We start from the raw sequence: 21,026 nt of genomic DNA, 5'->3' as shown, positions 1-21,026 counted from the left end.
AATCATCGATTGGTAGCATATTGAAAATTGATCATACCACATTTATCCACTCGAGACAGATTTGCAAGGATATGTGTGGAAATTAATTTATCTAAAAAGCTAGTTCCCCAAATTTCTATCCTTGAAAGCGCTCTTATAAAGGTCTTTCTCTCATATGTTTCAACTGTGGCAATATGGTCATAGAGTATAACTATGTAGCAAAAATCTAATGGATGACTCAACGATGTCAAAAACGGTAGAAGAGCCTGACGTTGGCAATCCTAGCCAGAATCTCATCCCCAATGAGAAAATTTTTTAAAATATTGATGGCACACGATCAAAGCGTGAATCCCATTGGGTCTTAGATGATGGTCAAATGGTATAGTAGGAGAAAGCAAGAAAGATACGTTCAAGATATAGGAAGAGTATAGTTTTGGCAACCGATTCCCTCAAATTGAGTGAAGAAATGAATGAGTGGTCATACAAATTGGGTTGAAGGCAAAGCAAGCTTAGCGAATCTAAGGCCTGTTGTTTCCATTCAAAATAGAATAGGGACTCGAAAAAAATCCAAGGAAACAAAAAAGTAATAATGCCCAAAATTGGGTCTATCTTATCTGCCAACAGCTTCAAGCCTAAACAGAAACAAATATAGAAAGTTGTTGAGAAAAACCACGGGAATAAATTCTCTCAATTTTTTAACAATTGAGAGAGTAAAGTATGATTTTTCACCATTAATTTTATAAGTAAGATAAAAAAAATATGATAAAGAGAGCAATGAAGAGTTAGAAATTACACTTTACTCTCTCAATTTTTTTTAACAATTGAGAGGATCCATTCCCAAACTCTCCTCTTGGAAGGAACCTTTGCAAATGTTCCTAAGTTGGTATCGCAAACGAAAAACCCCAACACTGAGGCCATGGAAACTGCCATATCAGAGAGCATGAGAGAGTATAACAAGCAACAGATGGAATCTAAAATTGAAAAACATGCGGTGAAGAACACTTTCATCCTACAAACCCCCTTGCCCACAAAGTCGGCGGTGGTGGAAATGGGTAAAAGGCATGAGGTTCTGCCAAAGAAGCCACCAAATATTAATATGAAGACCTCATGTTCAACTCCAAATAGTAAAAGATTTAATCTCTTCGTGTCAAGGTGACGGTGCCAATTTGGCCGCTACATAGGTTTGTTTGCCTTGACCTTTTTTATCGAGCATTTGGTTATCCATGAATATAACGTTTGGAATTGTCGAGGGGCTGGGGGAAAGATTTTTTTCACTCTAATTAGAGATATTAGAAGAGAATATGCTGCCAAATTTTTAGTTCTGTTGGAAATTCATGTTACTGGAAACAATGATTAAGTAGTTAGGGATAAAATGGGTCTAGATGGTTGTTTCATTGAAGAAGCAAGGGGATATTTAGGAGCTATTTGGTGTCTCTAGGACTCAAGTATTTAGAAGGTTGATGTCCTTCATCCTAATATGCAACAGGTTCACATGAGAGTCTCTGGTGCCAATTTTGGTTCGTGATTGCTAACGACAGTCTATGGTAGTCCGCAGCATTTGGTGGCAGGTATTGATCAACCTTGGTGCTTTATTGGGGGACTTTAATGCGATACTCCATGATCATGAAAGAAGAAGGGTTGTACCAAATTTTGGCCATGGGACATTCTTAGATTTTCAAGCTTGCATTTTAGATTGTGGATTAGTGGACTTGGGTTCGATAGATGGCCTTTCACCTAGAAACGTGGAAACCTTGTGGAAAGACTGTACCGGGGACTCAATAATCATGATTGGCAAATAGCCTTTCCCGAAGCAAGAATTAAGCATCCACTAATGATGAAATCCGATCATTCTCCTCTCTGCCTTTCTTTCACTTTTGCCTCTTCTCCAAATAGAAGACGAAGACCTTTTAGGTTTGGTATTGCCTGGATGTCTCATTCGAATTTTAAAAATCTTCTTAATAGAAGCTGGAATATGGAGAATTTTTTGGGTTAATTACATTGCAGACTTTCAAAAAGATTTAAAAGAGTAGAATCACAATATTTTTAGCAACATTCAGCAAAGGAAAAGCAAAATTTTCAGAAGGCTTCAGGGAATAAATGCAAGTCTTAATGTAAACAATAATCACTTTCTTGAAAAATCACAGTTTGATTTGTGGAAGGATATAAAGAAATCCTTTCTCAAGAGGAGATGCTCTGGTTCCAAAAGTCTAAGTGCCAATGGCTTGAATTCGGTGACTGTAATACCAAATACTTCCATGGCACTACCATGACGAGAAGGAAAAGGAATAAGATCAAGGCTCTTCAAGATGATGGTGGTAGTTGGATTTCAGATTAACAAGCTCTCTAGATGATATGTACAAATTTCTACTTCGAGCTTTATATAGACAACTTTCCAAATGTCCCTTATATCTTTAATCATGCATTTTCTTTGCTTAGTCAATCTGATATTAATTCGTTAAGTGCTAATGTTTTTCATGTTGAAATCAGGAGCTCTATTTTTAGTATGGAAAGCTTCAAGGCACCATGGAAAGATGGCATCCAAGCCATTTTTTATCAGACTAATTGAAAAACTGTGGGTCTTGAACTATACAATTTTGTGAAAAATATTTTTAAAAATCTTTAGGAGGTCAGAGGCATAAATAAAACTATCATTACTCTTATTTCCAAGGTTGAATTGGTGATGAATTTAAAGCAAATGAGGCCTATCAGTCTTTATAACATACAAAGTCTTTACAAAGATTGTGGCTGGAAGGCTAAGAAATTTAATGGAGAAGATGGTCATGCCTATCTAATGCAATTTTGTTCCTGGGAGGCATAGCTCAGATAGTATTATTATTACTCTAGAAGTTATCCACTTTGAGGGCAAAAAACGGTAAAAAATGATGGATGACTATTAAGATAGATTTGGAAAAGGCCTATGACAGATTAAAGTGGGGTTTTATTAAGGATACTCTTATAGATATTAGTGTTCCTTTTCACATGATAAATTTGATCTATACTTGCATATCTACTGCTAAGATGAGGGTCTTGTGGAATGGGGAGACCTTTGATGAATTTAACCCATTTAGAGATATTTTCATCAAGGTGATCTTTTATCTCCCTACATTTTTATCTTATGCATGGAGCGTTTGTCACAACTCATTAGTGTTATTATCGATAATAAATTTTGGAGAGCTATTCACATTAATAAGGATTGATCGAGCCTTTTTCATCTTCGCTTTGCGGATGATTTGATCCTTTTTGCCAAAGCAACATGGAACAAGTAGAGGTTATCAATAGAGTTTTGGAAACTTTTTGAATAGCTAAGGCCAAAAAGTCAACAACAAGAAAACTAGAATCTTTTTCTTAGATAATGTTGGAAATACAGTTAAAAAAGAAATTAGCAAGGTTCTACAATTCTCAAGGACTAATGATCTCGGTAAATTTCTTGGCGTGCCTCTCTTACACTCTATAGTCAATAAGGATACCTACAAAGAGGTCATTAATAAGTTGAATAGAAAACTCAACAATTGGAAGACCTCGTCTCTATCCCTTGCAAGGAGAAAAATTTTGGTGAAATCTACCCTTTCTTCCATTTTTTTCTATACTATGCAAACTGCTACTTTACCTATTGCTACTTGTGATATGATTTATCGTAAATGCAGGAATTTTTTTTGGGAGAAACAGAACACACAAAAAAATTCATTTGCTTAATTAGAATACTATCTCAAATCCAAAAGCTAAAGGGGGTCTAGCGATCAGACATGTAAATAAACTTAACCATACTTTCATGATAAAGATAGGATGGAGCTTGGTGGAAAAAAAGGATAACATGTGGGTGATGATTCTGAAGCCAAAATACAAACGTGGGATGGATATTATTCTTAACATTAAAAGAATCAGAAAGGAATCTAATCGTTAGAAGAGAGTCTGTTCAGCCTGAAATGATGTGGAGAAGAATACAATATGGCATATAGGGAATGGCAATCAGATTAAGTTCTAAGAGCATTCTTGGGTGCCAAAAATTGGAAGATTATTGGAAAATCTTGCCTCTTAAACCTTGAACTCTTATGACTTATCTTTAGTTCTGAATGATTTCCTTTCTGTTTCAGGTGACTGGGATGTGAGAAAATTGAAGGAATGGCTGTCGGATCAGTTAGATAACAAAATCATAAGCTTGTTAACCCCGTCTCCCAGGAAAGGCCCAGACAGCATTACATGGAGTCTATCATCGGATGAGACTTTCAACTTGAAGACTGCTTACCAATTTCCCATGGACGCTCCCAGGCCTCCAGATCAACTTTTCAAACATACTTGGAACTGAAAAGGCTCGAAGAGAATTAAATTATTCATTTGGCTAGCCGCACCAAAAGCCCTTCTTACAAATGCGAAAATAAAAAAGATGACATTTGGCAGATTCCTCTCAATGCCAGAGATGCAATTTGAGCGACAAAACTTTCCTTCATAGACTTCGCGATTGTTCGTTTTCTAGAATAATTTGGCAAGGTTTGCATAATTAAAACCACATTGGAGATTTCTTCATCTTGAATAATCGAGATTGGCTCATTACTAATCTCTCTAGGAGGAATGAATGGTCGTGTCTTCTTGGTATCACTATAGCACCACTCTAATTTTTTCAGAATAAATTTGTTTGAAAGAAGCATCACCAATCCAACGTCTGTTATCGCTTTCATTAAGACCCGATCATATGAAATTCTGCACACCTTTAAGGTGAAGACATGTCCTTACAGCTTGGGTTTAAGGAGTAATAAACTTGTTAAATGGAACCTTCCACATGAAAACTTTATTAAGTTGAATGTGGACAGATCCTTTTATTCTAGTAATAATAATGCAGCGTGCGGCGGAGTGTTTCGTGATAACTGTGGCAGGTTCATCAAGACTTTTTCCTGCAATATAAGAGGTTGCTCTATCACCCATGCAGAATTGTGGGGAATTATGAAAGGCATTTAAATAGCTGCTGCAAATGATCTTAGAAATGTCATTGTGGAGTTTGATTCCCAAGTTGCTACCAAGATGGTTAGAGAAGAATGTGTATCATCCCACTTGTGCTCTCTTCTCCTAGAAGACATCAAAATCCTAGCGGCTCATGTTCATAATCTAAGCTAGACACATACTCTTAGAGAAGCTAACACAGTTGCAGATCTTCTTGCTAAGAAGGGATGAGCTACCCTATGGATTGCATATCTTTGACGTTGCAACTCCTAATATCAAACATGCCCTGTCCTATGATGTCTTTGATACTCTGAGATTAAGGCAGGTTACTTAGTTTTTTGTTTGTTTATTTGGTTTTCTTTCTTGTCTTTTCGGGTCTTTAACCCTCCTATTCCACCTAAAGAAATATTTTAATAAAAAATTCTCAAAAACTTTTTGGCAACCACAAATTTAAACGAGGCTTTCAATGTATAATAAGCATTAAATAGGAATTTTTACCCACTTCACCTTGAATAACACAAACTACTGAAAACCTATCAAAAAACACACTTAAAAATGTTGTAGAAACTGCAATAAGATCAATATGATACTTCACAAACCAACTAAAATAGTCTTTTGACATTTCAAATTAGCATCATACTCTAATATCCTTCCATCATAAATTTCAATAAGATGCAATTGATCCCTGCAAGTTCCAAAATAATTATCTTCCTCCTTTGACCCAAGTTGTTTTTTGATTTTTGTGGTGGTGGCGTATCTTTTATTTTTTACTCAAGCTGCTTTCGAAACCAAAATTCAAAAAATTGAATTGAACCGGTCAATTGAACTAAAAACCGTTGGTTTTAGTAGCTCGGCTAATAGTGAAAACTGCAAGTTTTAAAAACCGATAAAAAATTGTTAAAACGGTCAATCCAACCGAATCGAGACCTAGCAGTTTTTTTTTTTAAATTTCAAACGATATTGTTTTGGCAATAAAAAAAAAGTAAACTACTAAAATAGTACATGAAAATTTACATCACTGGCCAAAAATCTCAAAAGATGATAACGACAAAAAAGTCATTCCAAAGATTTAAAAATATGACAAAAGAATCATATATTAATTTTAATGTATTGTCATTGTAAAGTAGTTTTATATGTACATCCAATTACGTAATGCCACACCAGTAAAAATTACCTTTTACATTGATCTCGTGAATGGTCATCTAAAAGAACGAATGTGATTGCATGACTGTGTAAAACACTGTACAATGTTATTGCATCAAAATTAAACTCATCAAATATATATATATATATATATATATATATATATATATATATATATATATATATATTCTAAAAAAAATTTAGAGATAAGATTTTGATATAATTTTTTGCAGATATTATTAGAAAAATAAGATCTTTTCATCTTTAAAATTTGGTGGTTTTATACGAAGTGAAATTTTTTATTATCAATTGCCAATTTTTTTGTGTGCATCTTTTAAATATTTATTAAAATATTGCCACAAAAATTTAGATTAAATGAATAAACTATTTACTAAATTTAAAAATTTTGTCACTTAATAAAATATAATATTTATTAATTATTTTTATCACAATTTTAAATTATTCAAGTGTTTTGTCGAGGTGAATTTTAGCAATTTAGTCTATACTAGTCCAATTGCGGTTAATACTTAATAAAACGTCTCGTACGGTCTGACACACTCTGACCTGATAAGATTCAGGTTTTGGAAAAGGCATAGCACAAAGCTGGATTCGAAATCCCAAAATTTGCTTAAGTAGATGAGTGAGCTGACCACTCGACCAACCCAAATTAATTTGACCCAAGTTGTTTTATTGTGCTGAATATGTATCCTTTATTATGAGGCCCAATTGGTAGTTTGACAAGAATGTTTCTTAAACTGATTTTTAAATTCATCACTATACCAAAAAAATAAAATAAAATAAAATGAAAAGCTCCATGAAGGATTTTTTATTTTAATAAATAAATTAATTGTAATAATTACTAAAATAAATATTTTAAAAAATAATTAACGAAATAAATACCCTTCCCTTATTAAGTTTACACGGTAAATGAAATAATTTTGTACGTATCTCGTTCACATTGTAAACGAGATACGTGTATTTTTTCTCAATTTTCATATATCTCATTTACAGTATAAATGAGATACATGAAAAATTATATCGTTTACAGTGTAAACGAGATATATATATTTATAAATAATTAAATATAATTTTTAAAAATAATAAAAAAATTAATAATTTAAATTGGACCAAACTTTTAAAAATAGAACGTTTTAAATAATAGAAAAGATGGACAATTTTAAATAATAGGTAAAATAAGCCGTATATAAAAATTCTGTTTGTTACATGGAAGTACATAAAAATTTAAAATATAATTTAAATAACTTTATCAGGAAGAATTTAATGGAGATGGATTGATTAGTTGGATAATTCTCATTAAAGAACAAGAGTCAATCCTTTTGTTTGCTCTAGCTACAGCACACTTATATAATTGAGTCACATTATAACAAATTTTGTATAACCAACTTGAAGTAGAAAAGATTCTATATTCTATGCTAACAGAGTCGTGATATTCATTAAGTGGGTCATCAAATAAATTATGTATATTTAAATTATATTTTAAATTTTTATATACTCCTATGCAACAAACGAAATTTAAAATATATAATTTAAATTTAAAAATTAATATTCAAGAGAGCATGTAAAAAATTTAAAAATTTTATCAGTTAAAAATTATATATTAATTAAAAATTTAATAGACAAATTATATCTCAGTTAAAAATTTAAAATATTATTTGAATTGATTTAGTGTAAATCCTAATAAAAAATGTCAATGGATGGAAGTAGGGATGTCAATGGGGCAGGGCGGGCGCGGGGGATGCCTCCCTGCTCCCCATTCCCACCCTCAGATTTGCTCCCCATCCCCACCCCCATTTCCCGCCCTGGGAGAATATTACTCCCCATCCCCATTTCCTACGGAGCCACATTCCCCACAGGGACCCATTCCCCATCTACATAATAGTTCTAACTAATTATTAATTTCCATATGAATAGAGCGTATCTATCTTATACAAAAACTGCAAGATTTTATACAAAAAGTCTAAATGACACGATGGTGACTTCTTTCGAAATAACGCAATGGGAGGACGCAACGACGAGCCAAAGGAAAAAGCAATGGACGAGGTGGGAGACGCGGCAACAGAGAATGGACACGACGGCAGAGTTACAAAAAGGATCGCCGCAAATAGAAATTATGACGTGGTAAGGGTAATGGCACGGTGAGGTGTGACGATGCGATGAGAAGGGTGACGATGCGGTGGTTGCAGAGAGGTTGGATGGAGTATGGACAGCTTTAGGGATCTCTGAATTGAAGAAGGGTTATGCAAATAAAGATTAGGAGTTTTGGGTTTCTATATATATGTGTGTGTGAGAAATGATTAAAAAACATATATGAGAAATAAACTATTAAGAATAATTCAAGGAATTCATAAATTTCGGGGAATAGCAGGGACGGGGCAGGGATCCCCGCTCAGGTCCCCGCACCTGCTTCGGGGGAATTTTGTCCCCTATCTCCATTCCCGTGGAAAAAATTTCCCACAATCGGATCCCCATTCGGGGCAGTCCCCGCAAGGATCTCCACGTCTCGGGAAATTTTGCCATCCCTAGATGGAAGTTAGCAAATGGAAGAAACAATAGTATTAATAGTGGGTTGTTGTCAATAGTGGGCAGTTTAACGTCTTATGTGTTTTGAAAGTAAACGTATTAACGTGTTTATTTTAAATGGACTGTCCATCTTCCCTGTTATTTAAAATATACTGTCTTCTTTTTTATTATTTAAAATCGTCCATCTTTTCTATTATTTAAAACATTCAACTTTTAAGAATTTGGTCCAATTTAAATTATTAATATATTTTTTATTTTCAAAAATTATATTTAATTATTTATAAATATATATATCTCGTTTATACTATAAATAAGATAATTTTTTATGTATCTCATTCACACCGTAAACAAAATATGTACAAAATTATCTCATTTACTGTCTAAACGAGATAAAAAAATATTTATTTTAATAATTATTTTTTAAAATATTTATTTTAGTAATTATTATAATTTATTTATTTATTAAAATAAAAAATCCGCTCCATGAGAAGAACACTGGAAAAATGATTGTAAAATAAAAAAGAGTGAATATTCAAACGCTGAATCATAAACCCTACCACCACTTTCATCCTTTGTCCCTATCCACATCCTTCTTGGCTTCTTCTGCTTCTTCATCTGCATTTCCTTTGAATTTGAAAGACGAAGGAGGAGTCATCTCCATCACAATCGCCATTCCAACACAGACGAGGACGACCAGGATCAGATGCAACTTCTCTGTCCACTCAAAAACTGACGCCATCACCAAGACTGAGCCCCACCTTGTCTGCACCTCCGTCAAAGCCTTTGCTCTATCAACCATCGCTAATCTTGGTCCCGGCTTCGACTTACTCAGCTGCGCCATTGATAGCCTCGGTGACACCGTCTCCCTCACTGTTGACCCACACGTCCACCCAAGAGAGATCTTCATCTTCGACATATCCAGTACGGGCAACAACATTACCAGGCTTATCAAAAACTCTCTCTGGAACTGCGTTGGGATCACCGCTCGAAGTCATGAAGATGCTTGGAATCCGCTCCGTTGGCCTGTCCCACTCTCTTCAAAAGGGTCTCCCCCTGGGAAGTGGCCTGGGGTCCAGCGCCACCGCCGTAACTATCGTGTTTGTCAATGAGATCTTTGACAACAAATTGGGGGTGCAGGAGGTCGTCCTGGCTTCCCTGAAGTTGGAGGAGAAGGTTTCCGGTTACCACGTCGACAATGCGGAGCTGGCAATCATGGGGGGTTCATGCTTATGTACTTTGAAAACCAGCCCTCTATATTAATACAATAAAAAATCCAAAAACAATGCCAAAAAACACTGCAAACTTCCATTATTGCAACATAAACTTCACGAGGGCCGAGGGGTCAAGGTAACTATGTGCATAAAAATCTGCAATTCAGTTCAACGGTCATAAAGCAACTCACTTCATGCTATATCACCAACTCACAGTAAGCTAAAAAATACCAGGAATTCCATTAACTTTAATTAGACCGCATCCAGGTTAAAATTTATGGTTTTATCCATAGTATCTTTTAACATTTTTTGATCAGTGCCTGAATATTTCCAATAACAAATTAGTAGTAACAACAAAAGAAATCCTTAAAGAAAACATTGTAGTACTTAACGCAGGCAAGAGAAGTTCTTCTTCTTCAAGGTCCAGTTCTCCATCTCCTCGTTGCAATGCATGTGTTCCGCCCTTATTCCCTGAGCCTCTTTTTGTCCGAGCTTCAGCCTCTGCTTTGCCGTGATTCTGCTGCGGTGTCGCCGAGGTTCTGTCGTTCAGCCACTATTCCACCGCTGTTAAGCCTCTGTTAAGCCATTTTGTTCGAGTTTTAAAGCTCTAGCAATCTCTCCTTCTCCCTATTCTGTTCGAATTTCAAAACGTGCTATAGCCTAAGGTGATTTCTTTTCCTTCTTCTTATTCTTTCTTGTATTAATTATTCAGTTAGTTTTATGCGATTGTTGTTTTGATGATCAATATGTTGTTTCAGTTCTTTGTTGCTGGCTTGCTGTAGTTTAAAGTTTTCATTGTTCTTGACATTTTGTTGTTAGATTGTTGTGTTGTTCTTGACCTTTTGATAATTTGCTAATTTTATAAATTATTTTTTGTTGTAGTTTGCTAATCTTGATTGGACAAAATGGCATTTTATGTTTGGTTGTATCTTTTGTTATTTGACTTTTAACTTTATATTTGAATTATAAGATTGTTATTCTGGTTGAATCATAATTGAATTAATTGAACCAATTAACTAATAAACTAGGAATTAGAACAGTTTGATTTGGTTTCTAGAATAGTAAGCCAATGAATATCTATTTTCCTTAACTAACACAGATAACTTTGTAATTTGGAAGGATCAAAAGCTAAACTAACACCAACAATGTTACTTTTATAAGAGGAATTTTACAATCTTTATGTGGATGCCAAAGAGAGCTAAAGTACAAGAACAATCCATTGCATGATTGCAAAATTTTGAAAATGTATGAACTGGGACTGAGAAAATTTATGAAAGTAATATATTGTATGGATTATATGGAATATCTATGTTTTACTAAGGCATGGAAAGACATGAACCTTTTTTACTAGAAATATAGCATGCCCAAAACATCCAATATAATTCATTTTCCAATAAATAACTTATGCTACTTGAAGGTGGTGAAATCATGATATCTATACTTAGTTAGTGTTTAATAATTGATGTGGATTGATGTAGGATTTGAGTACCATGGATCAGACTTGTTGGATGTTGCTTTTAATTTGGGTATAATTAAAGAATTGTTAGATGTTGCTTCTGATTTGGGTTTTTTATGGTATTACTTGATTTGAGTTTTATATAGCAGCAACAACAATGTATTATTAAGGACTTATTGGATGTTGCTTCTTATTTCTTTTGCAGGTTTTATTAAAGGATTTGGGCATGGTGTTGTGTAACTGTTTCTTGTGAACAAGCACTAGGTTTGTGTTGCCGAAAAACCAATCAAGATGGGGAAAAAGGTAAAATGATATTTACCGTTATCGACGTGTCATTCCACATGATCTTATTTTTGACTTACAGCTATTGTTACCATTGCCAGAAATTATTAGAGTCATGATGCTTGCCCAACTACATTCGTGACATGATGAGCAAGCTAACTAAAAACAATGCCGTTGAGAAGCTTGCGGAGATTGATGAAATCAGATTCGGATTCTTCAGGCTTGTTCCGAATTGGTCTGTGAAGCAGGCCATCATGGTTCATCTAGCCGAGTCGTATGAAGTTAAGACAAGAACTTTTATACTCGACGTTGGCAACATCCGCCTCAATACCGAGTTAATTGGGCGGGTTTTCGGCATTCCATCTCGTGGTAAGTTCTGATCTTCGAATTACTTAGTGTGCCATAGGCATATTCGTACAAATATCATTGTGTATATATATTTTATCTTGCACTCATGCATGGACATGTTGTAGGCGATCCATTCCCATCCTTGGATGACACAAATTTGGCCAACATGGCCATCAAAAAGAGGTTCCATAGACGGACAACAACTGAACTCCGGGATTTGGTTTATAGTTGTCCTATGGCAATGGAATCAAACACGATGGAGTTTAGAAGATATTTCTTACTAGTGGTAATGAAAATGTTCTTGTGTCCTACAACATAATAGGTAATTTCGCCATGGCATATTTACTCCGTCTTAGATGTTTCTGATCCCAGAAGATTCATGCTATGTTTACAAACAGGAAGCTCCGCCGGTAGAGAGAGTGAGTAGGAAGCAATGGAAAGACGACCAACTGGAAGCACAACAAATCCACCTCTAACTAGAAAATGCTCACGGTGCACGGAGAGATCGAAAATTAGTCCGAAAGTGAGTATACATTTATGGTTGTGTATGAATTAAATTCTAGACTAACTTAAGTATTTTTCGAAGGTTGATTTCAATGAAATTGGATGTTTCTTTAGGTAACACATTCAATGTGCATAAAATAGATAAGCCAGTCAGCTACCAAGCAAAATGAGGGAGTTAAAAAGGACCGATCACGTAAGTCAAAACCAAAACCATCTGAAGAAAAAGATCTCCCAGTGAGCCCAGATGATGATGAGGACAATGAGCCTCTTGCTAAGAGGAGGCGCCGATTGTTTCACCAGGGAGTTGACCAACAGAAAATAGTTCGGAGACCCCTGACGACAATCATAATAAGTTTCCTATGCAGAACACTTTTTTGTGTGTCTATTTTGTTCGTTAGGGAATTAGGAAATGTATGCATACAAAATTTACTTCTCTCTAACATTAGTTGATTTTGATGCAGTAATACTGAATTCTTGTCGATGCGAGACCCGGAGAGCAAAAGAATATGGGAATACCTTGAGCAATTCAATACACGGAGCCCCTGCAGATCGTGATGCCAACCACTCTGTCTTGTAGGACATCTAGTCCACCGAGCCACCAGATTTCACCCGGAATGACTCAGATGAAAAAGAACCCTACCCAGTGTACTCCTATAAAGGTGCATTCATTGCTAAAGGGTCGAAAGATCGATGAGGATGATGAGGAGAGAGTGCGACAATGGGCTGTCAATGCGTCGTTAGGGGAAGAGCAGGCCATGGCGTCGTATGAAGGAAGGCTACGTATAGTCCTGTTTCGAGAGGACATGTGCACACTGCAACCCCGTCGCTGGATCAACAGCAATGTAAGTAGAACATGCTAACACTTTTCTAGAATGAACAGAGTTCTTAATAAATATAATCTCTTATAAAGATGACTGATGAGCGGATAATTTATACGCTTTTTGGCATTGTTTTTAGGTAGTTTTTAGTAGGATATAGTTATTTTTAAGGATTTTTTCATTAGTTTTTATGATAAATTCACATTTCTGGACTTTACTATGAGTTTGTGAATTTTTCTATAATTTCATGTATTTTCTGGCTGAAATTGAGGGACATAAGCAATACTTTGATAGAAGGTTGACAAAGGACTGTTGATGCTGTTGGATTCTGACCTTTCTGCACTCGAAATGGATTTTCTGGAGTTACAAAACTCCAAATGGTGCGCTCTCAACGGCTTTGGAAAGTAGACATCCAGATCTTTCCAGCAATATATAATAGTCTATACTTTATTTGTGATTAGATGATGTAAACTGGCGTTCAACGCCAGTTCCATGCTGCATTCTGGAGTCAAACGCCAGAAACACGTCACGAACCAGAGTTGAACGCCAAAAACACGTTACAACTTGGCGTTCAACTCCAAAAGAAGCCTCTGCATGTGTAAAGCTCAAGCTCAGCCCAAGCACACACTAAGTGGGCCCCGGAAGTTGATTTCTGCATCAATTACTTACTTCTGTAAACCCTAGTAGCTAGTATAGTATAAATAGGACATTTTATTATTGTATTAGATGTCTTTGACCATTCGGTCTTTTGACCACACATCTTTGGTCTCAGTTTTATTCCATTATTTATCTTAGGAGACTATTGATCACGTTCATGGGAGCTGGCCATTCGGCCATGTCTGGACAACTATCACTTATGTATTTTCAACGGTTGAGTTTCTACACACCATAGATTAAGGGTGTGGAGCTCTGCTGTACCTCGAGTTTTAATGCAATTACTACTATTTTCTATTCAATTCAGTTCATTCCTATTCTAAGATATTCGTTGCACTTCACCATGATGAATGTGATGATCCATGACACTCATCAGCATTCTCACCTATGAACGCGTGACTGACAACTACCTCCGTTCTAGCTTAGACTGAGCGCATATCTCTTGGATTCCTTAATCAGAGTCTTCGTGGTATAAGCTAGAATTGATGGCGGCATTCATGAGAATCCGGAAAGTCTAAACCTCGTCTGTGGTATTCCGAGTAGGATTCAGGGATTGGATGACTGTGACGAGCTTCAAACTCGCGATTGTTGGACGTGATGACAAACGCAAAAGAATCAAGGGATTCTATTCCGACATGATTGAGAACCGACAGATGATTAGCCGTGTCGTGACAGAGCATTTGGACCTTTTTCACTGAGAGGATGGGATGTAGTCATTGACAACGGTGATGCCCTACATACAGCTTGCCATAGAAAGGAGTAAAAAGGATTGGATGAAGGCAGTAGGAAAGCAAAGATTCAAAAGGAGCACAGTATCTTCATACGCCTATTGGTGCACGAAATTGCAATCACACTTTTGCAACCCCGCACAACTAACCAGCAAGTGCACTGGGTCGTCCAAGTAATACCTTACGTGAGTAAGGGTCGATCCCACGGAGATTGTCGGCTTGAAGCAAGCTATGGTTATCTTGTAAATCTTAGTCAGGATATCAATAATTATCACGGTTGATTGTGAAAAGTAAAAGAACATGAAATAAGTACTTGTTTTGCAGTAATGGAGAATAGGTTGAGGTTTTGAAGATGCTCCATCTTCTGAATCTCTGCTTTTCTACTGTCTTCTTCTTCAAGCACGCAAGGCTTCTTCCATGGCAAGCTGTATGCAAGGGTTTCACCGTTGTCAGTGGCTACCTCCCATCCTCTCAGTGGAAATGTTCAACGCACCCTGTCACGGTACGGCTATCCATCTGTCGGTTCTCAATCAGGCCGGAATAGAATCTAGTGATTCTTTTGCGTCTGTCACTAACGCCCCGCCCTCAGGAGTTTGAAGCTCGTCACAGTCATTCAATTATTGAATCCTACTCAGAATACCACAGACAAGGTTTAGACCTTCCGGATTCTCTTGAATGCCGCCATCAGTTCTAGCTTATACCACGAAGATTCTGATTAAGGAATCCAAGAGATATCTACTCAATCTAAGGTAGAACGGAGATGGTTGTCACGCACACGTTCATAGTTGAGAATGATGATGAGTGTCACGGATCATCACATTCATCCGGTTTAAGAACAAGTGATATCTTAGAATGGAAGCAAGCATGATTGAATAAAAAACAGTAGTAATTGCATTAATCCATCAAAACACAGCAGAGCTCCTCACCCCCAACCATGGGGTTTAGAGACTCATGCCGTAGAAGGTACACAAAGAAACGTGTAAAGTGACATGAGGTACAGATACAATGTCAAAAGATCCTATTAATAGTGAACTAGTAATCTAGGGTATACAGAAATGAGTAAATGACGTAAAAATCCACTTCTGGGTCCACTTAGTGTGTGCTTGGGCTGAGCATTGAAGCTTTCATGTGTAGAGACTTTTTCTGGAGTTAAACGCCAGCTTTTATGCCAGTTTGGGCATTTAACTCCAATTTTTATGCCAGTTCCAGCGTTAAACGCTGGGAATTCTGAAGCTGATTTGCAACGCCGGTTTGGGCCATCAAATCTCGGGCAAAGTATGGACTATTATACATTGCTGGAAAGCCCAGGATGTCTACTTTCCAACGCCGTTAAGAGCGCGCCAATTGGGCTTCTGTAGCTCCAGAAAATCCACTTCGAGTGCAGGGAGGTCAGAATCCAACAGCATCTGTAGTCCTTTTGAGCCTCTGAATCAGATTTTTGCTCAGGACCCTCAATTTCAGCCAGAAAATACCTGAAATCACAGAAAAACACACAAACTCATAGTAAAGTCCAGAAAAGTGAATTTTAACTAAAAACTAATAAAAATATAATAAAAACTAACTAAAATATACTAAAAGCATACTAAAAACAATGCCAAAAAGCGTATAAATTATCCGCTCATCACAACACCAAACTTAAATTGTTGCTTGTCCCCAAGCAACTGAAAATCAAAATAGAATAAAAAGAAGAGAATATACTATAGACTCCAAAATATCAAAGAAACTTAGCTCCAATTAGATGAGTGGGACTAGTAGCTTTTTGCTTCTGAACAGTTTTGGCATCTCACTCTATCCTTTGAGGTTTAGAATGATTGGCATCCATAGGAACTCAGAACTCAGATAGTGTTATTGATTCTCCTAGTTAAGTATGATGATTCTTGAATATAGCTACTTTCTGAGTCTTGGCTGTGGCCAAAGCACTCTGTCTTCTAGTATTACCACCGGATACATACATGCCACAGACACATAATTGGGTGAACCTTTTCAGATTGTGACTCAGCTTTGCTAGAGTCCCCAATTAGAGGTGTCCAGGGTTCTTAAGCACACTCTTTTTGCCTTGGATCACAACTTTATTTCTTTCTCTTTTTTTTTGATTCACTGCTTTTTCTTGCTTCAAGAATCAATTTGATGATTTTTCATATCCTCAATAACAGTTCTCCTTTTCCATCATTCTTTCAAGAGCCAACAATTTTAACATTCTTAAAACAACAAATTCAAAAGACATATGCACTGTTCAAGCATTCATTCAGAAAACAAAAAGTATTGTCACCACATCAAACTAATTCAACTAGTTTCAAAGATGAATTCAAAATCCTGTACTTCTTGTTCTTTTGTGATTAAAGCATTTTTCATTTAAGAGAGGTGATGGATTCATAGGACATTCATAGCTTTAAGGCATAGACACTAAGATACTAATGATCATGTAATAAGACACAAACATAGATAAACATAAGCATAAAAATTCGAAAAATAGAAAATAAAGAACAAGGAGATTAAAGAACGGGTCCACCTTAGTGATGGCGGCTTGTTCTTCCTCTTGAAGATCTTATGGAGTGTTTGACCTCCTCAATGTCTCTTCCTTGCCTTTGTTGCTCTTCTCTCATGATTCTATGATCTTCTTTAATTTCATGGAGGAGGATGGAATGTTCTTGGTGCTTCACCCTTAGTTGTCCCATGTTGGAACTCAATTCTCCTAGGGAGGTATTGATTTGCTCCCAATAGTTTTGTGGAGGAAAGTGCATCCCTTGAGATGAATATCTCCATCTCCCATGGCTCGGAGGTGGAAGCTTTTGCCTTCCCTTTCCTCTTTCTAGAGGTTTCACCGGCCTTAGGTGCCATAAATGATTATAGAGAAACAAAAAAGCAACGCTTTTACCACACCAAACTTAGAAGGTTTGCTCGTCCTCGAGCAAAAGAAGAGAGAGAGTGGTGGGATAGGTGGGGATCCTGTGGGGTCCACAGATCCTGAGGTGGCAAGGATAATTCATCCCTGCACCAAGTGGTGAGCAAAAATGCTCCTTCTGCCAATCCTGGCGTTAAACGCCGGGCTGGTGCCCATTTCTGGCGTTTAACGCCAGCTTGGTGCCCATTCCTGGCATTTAACGCCAGTCTGGTGCCTCTTTCTGGCGTTAAACGCCCAGAATGGTGCCAGACTGGGCGTTAAACGCCCATCTGCTAGCCTTACTAGCGTTTAAACGCCAGCAAGATCTTCCTCCAGGGTGTGCTATTTTTCTTTCTGTTTTTCTTTCTGTTTTTGCTTTTTCAATTGATTTTGTGACTTCTCATGATCATCAACCTACAGAGGACATAAAATAACAAAGGAAAAATAATAAATATAACATTGGGTTGCCTCCCAACAAGCGCTTCTTTAGTGTCAGTAGCTTGACAGTGGGCTCTCATGGGGCCTCACAGATACTCAGAGCCATGTTGGAACTTCCCAACACCAAACTTAGAGTTTGACTGTGGGGGCTCTGTTTGACTCTGTTTTGAGAGAAGCTCTTCATGCTTCCTTTCCATGGTTACAGAACGGGAACCTTGAGTCTTATAGTTTGCACTGTCTGTAAGCCACGGAGCCTCCTGAATAGCAAATAATTGCTCATCCGAAAAAGTTTCAGAGATCTCAGTAGGAGGGAGGGATGCTCCTGCTACTGGTTCTATCCGGGACAGGTGATCAGCTACTTGATTTTCTGTCCCTTTTCTATCTCTTATTTCTATATCAAACTCTTGCAGAAGCAACACCCATCTTATGAGCCTGGGTTTTGAATCCTGCTTTGTGAGTAGATATTTAAGAGCAGCATGGTCAGTGTACACAATCACTTTTGATCCTACTAAATAAGATCTGAACTTGTCAATGGCATAAACCACTGCAAGTAACTCTTTTTCTGTGGTTGTGTAGTTCTTCTGTGCATCATTTAGAATACGGCTGCCATAATGAATGACGTGCAGAAGCTTACCATGCCTTTGTCCCAATACTGCACCAATGGCATGGTCACTGGCATCACACATTAGTTCAAATGGTAATGTCCAGTCTGGTGCAGAGATGACTGGTGCTGTGACCAGCTTAGCTTTCAGGGTCTCAAACGCCTGCAGACACTCCTTATCAAAGATAAATGGCGTGTCAGCAGCTAGCAGATTACTCAGAGGTTTTGCAATTTTTGAAAAATCCTTTATAAACCTTCTGTAGAATCCTGCATGCCCCAGAAAGCTTCTGATTGCCTTAACATTGGTAGGTGGTGGTAATTTTTCAATTACTTCAACTTTAGCTTGATCCACCTCTATTCCCTTGTTTGAAATTTTATGCCCAAGGACAACTCCTTCAGTCACCATAAAGTGACATTTTTCCCAGTTTAAAACTAGGTTGGTCTCTTGGCATCTTTTCAGAACAAGTGCTAGATGGTTAAGGCAGGAGCTGAATGAGTCTCCAAATACTGAAAAGTCATCCATGAAGACTTCCAAAAATTTTTCTGCCATATCTGAGAAGATAGAGAGCATGCACCTCTGAAAGGTTGCAGGTGCATTGCACAGATCAAAAGGCATCCTCCTGTAGGCAAATACTCCAGAAGGACATGTAAATGCTGTTTTCTCATGGTCCTAAGGATCTACTGCAATTTGGTTGTAACCTGAATAGCCATCCAAAAAACAGTAGTATTCATGACCTGCTAGTCTCTCTAGCATCTGGTCTATGAATGGTAAAGGAAAATGATCCTTTCTGGTGACTGTATTGAGCCTTCTGTAGTCAATACACATGCGCCACCCTGTAACTGTTCTTGTAGGAACTAGTTCATTCTTTTCATTATGAACCACTGTCAAGCCTCCCTTCTTGGGGACAACATGGACAGGGCTCACCCAGGGGCTATCAGAAATAGGATAAATAATCCCAGCCTCTAGTAACTTAGTGACCTCTTTCTGCACCACCTCCTTCATGGCTGGATTTAGCCGCCTTTGTTGTTGAACCACTGGCTTAGCATCATCCTCCAATAGGATCTTGTGCATGCATCTTGTTGGGCTAATGCCCTTAAGATCACTTATGGACCACCCAAGAGCTGTCTTGTGTGTCTTTAGCACTTGAATTAGTGCTTCCTCTTCCTGTGGATTTAGAGCAGAGCTTATAATCACTGGAAAAGTGTCACCCTCTCCCAGAAATGCATACTTCAGGGATGGTGGTAGTGGTTTGAGTTCAGGTTTGGGGGGCTTATCCTCCTCCTGAGGAATTTTCGAAAATTCTTTTGTTTCCTCTGGTTCCTCTTGATCAGGTTGAGCATCCTTGAAGATGTCCTCAAGCTCTGATTCTAGGCTTTCAGTCACATTGATCTCTTCCACCAAAGAGTCAATAATGTCAGCGCCCATGCAGTCATTTGGTGTGTCTGGATGCTGCATAGCTTTGACAGCATTCAACTTGAACTCATCCTCATTGACTCTCAGGGTTACTTCCCCTTTTTGTACATCAATAAGAGTTCGTCCAGTTGCTAGGAAAGGTCTTCATAGAATGAGAGTTGCACTCTTGTGCTCCTCCATTTCCAGCACCACAAAGTCAGTTGGAAAGGCGAATGGCCCAACCTTGACAATCATGTCCTCTATTATGCCTGATGGATGTTTAATGGAGCCATCAGCAAGTTGGAGGCATATCCGGGTTGGTTTGACTTCTTCAGTCAACCCAAACTTTCTGATAGTGGATGCAGGTATTAGATTGATACTTGCTCCAAGATCACATAGGGCTGTCTTGGTGCAAGCACCTTCTAATGTGTATGGTATCATAAAGCTTCCTGGATCTTGAAGCTTTTCTGGTAAGCTTTTCAGAATGACTGCACTACATTCTTCAGTGAGAAATACTTTTTCAGTTTCTCTCCAATCCTTCTTATGACTTAAGATCTCTTTCATGAACTTAGCATAAGAAGGTATTTGCTCAAGTGCCTCTGCAAACGGAATCTTTATTTCAAGAGTCCTTAGATAGTCTGCAAAGCGGGCAAATTGCTTATCCTGTTCCGCTTGGCGGAGTTTCTAAGGATAAGGCATCTTGGCTTTATATTCTTCAACCTTAGTTGCTGCAGGCTTATTCTTTACAGAAGTGGTTGAAGAAGCCTTTTTAGAGGGATTACTGTCAGCACTCTCAGGTGTCTGATCCTCCCTTGACGTCTGAACGCCAGGAATGGGTGAAGATTGGGCGTTTAACGCCAACTTCTCTCCCTCTTCTGGCGTTTGAACGCCAGAACTGGGTAGGGAATGGGCGTTTAACGCCAGCTTTCCTCCCCTTTCTGGCGTTTGAACGCCAACAGTACTCCTCTCTGGGCTCTTACTGTCCTCAGAGGGATTTTGGACAGTGGTTTGGTTATCCTCTGTCAATTGTTCCTTATTTGGATTTTTGCTACTTTGAGCAGTGTTATTCAATGTCTTCCCACTCCTCAGTTGAACTGCTTGACATTCTTCTGTTATC

The 21,026-nt window shown here is 37.6% G+C and overlaps 1 protein-coding gene and 1 long non-coding RNA gene across 10 annotated transcripts; both read left to right on the top strand.

Moving 5' to 3' along the window:
- The first annotated feature begins 427 nt into the window (after nt 1-427).
- On the top strand, nt 428-2,419 carry LOC112711427 (uncharacterized). The gene is made up of 2 exons (XR_003157483.3): nt 428-1,160; nt 1,466-2,419. It is a non-coding gene; the product is annotated as an uncharacterized lncRNA (long non-coding RNA).
- A 6,717-nt stretch (nt 2,420-9,136) lies between these two features.
- LOC140175354 (uncharacterized) lies at nt 9,137-14,170 on the top strand. 9 transcript variants are annotated; one of them, XR_011865999.1, is made up of 9 exons: nt 9,137-9,942; nt 10,203-10,471; nt 11,468-11,565; nt 11,646-11,913; nt 12,018-12,178; nt 12,291-12,415; nt 12,511-13,238; nt 13,509-13,594; nt 13,676-14,170. XR_011865999.1 is itself a non-coding variant. In XM_072203350.1 (7 exons), exons 4-6 carry the CDS (start codon nt 11,688-11,690, stop codon nt 12,366-12,368), a joined length of 465 nt encoding a protein of 154 aa, XP_072059451.1. In that variant the 5' UTR covers nt 9,137-9,942; nt 10,203-10,471; nt 11,468-11,565; nt 11,646-11,687; the 3' UTR covers nt 12,369-12,415; nt 12,511-14,170. The 9 variants fall into 9 exon arrangements, 3 of the variants coding, with proteins under 3 accessions (XP_072059451.1, XP_072059453.1, XP_072059452.1); XR_011866000.1 differs by having other exon boundaries at nt 9,181-9,942; nt 10,191-10,471; nt 13,486-13,594; XR_011865997.1 differs by having other exon boundaries at nt 13,509-14,170.
- The last annotated feature ends 6,856 nt before the right edge of the window (nt 14,171-21,026 follow it).

The sequence above is a fragment of the Arachis hypogaea genome, chromosome 9 (genome assembly GCF_003086295.3).
Source record: "Arachis hypogaea cultivar Tifrunner chromosome 9, arahy.Tifrunner.gnm2.J5K5, whole genome shotgun sequence".
NCBI lineage: Eukaryota > Viridiplantae > Streptophyta > Magnoliopsida > Fabales > Fabaceae > Arachis > Arachis hypogaea.
The sequence above is the reverse complement of the archived record's forward strand: the minus strand, read 5'-3'. Positions and strand labels throughout refer to the sequence as shown.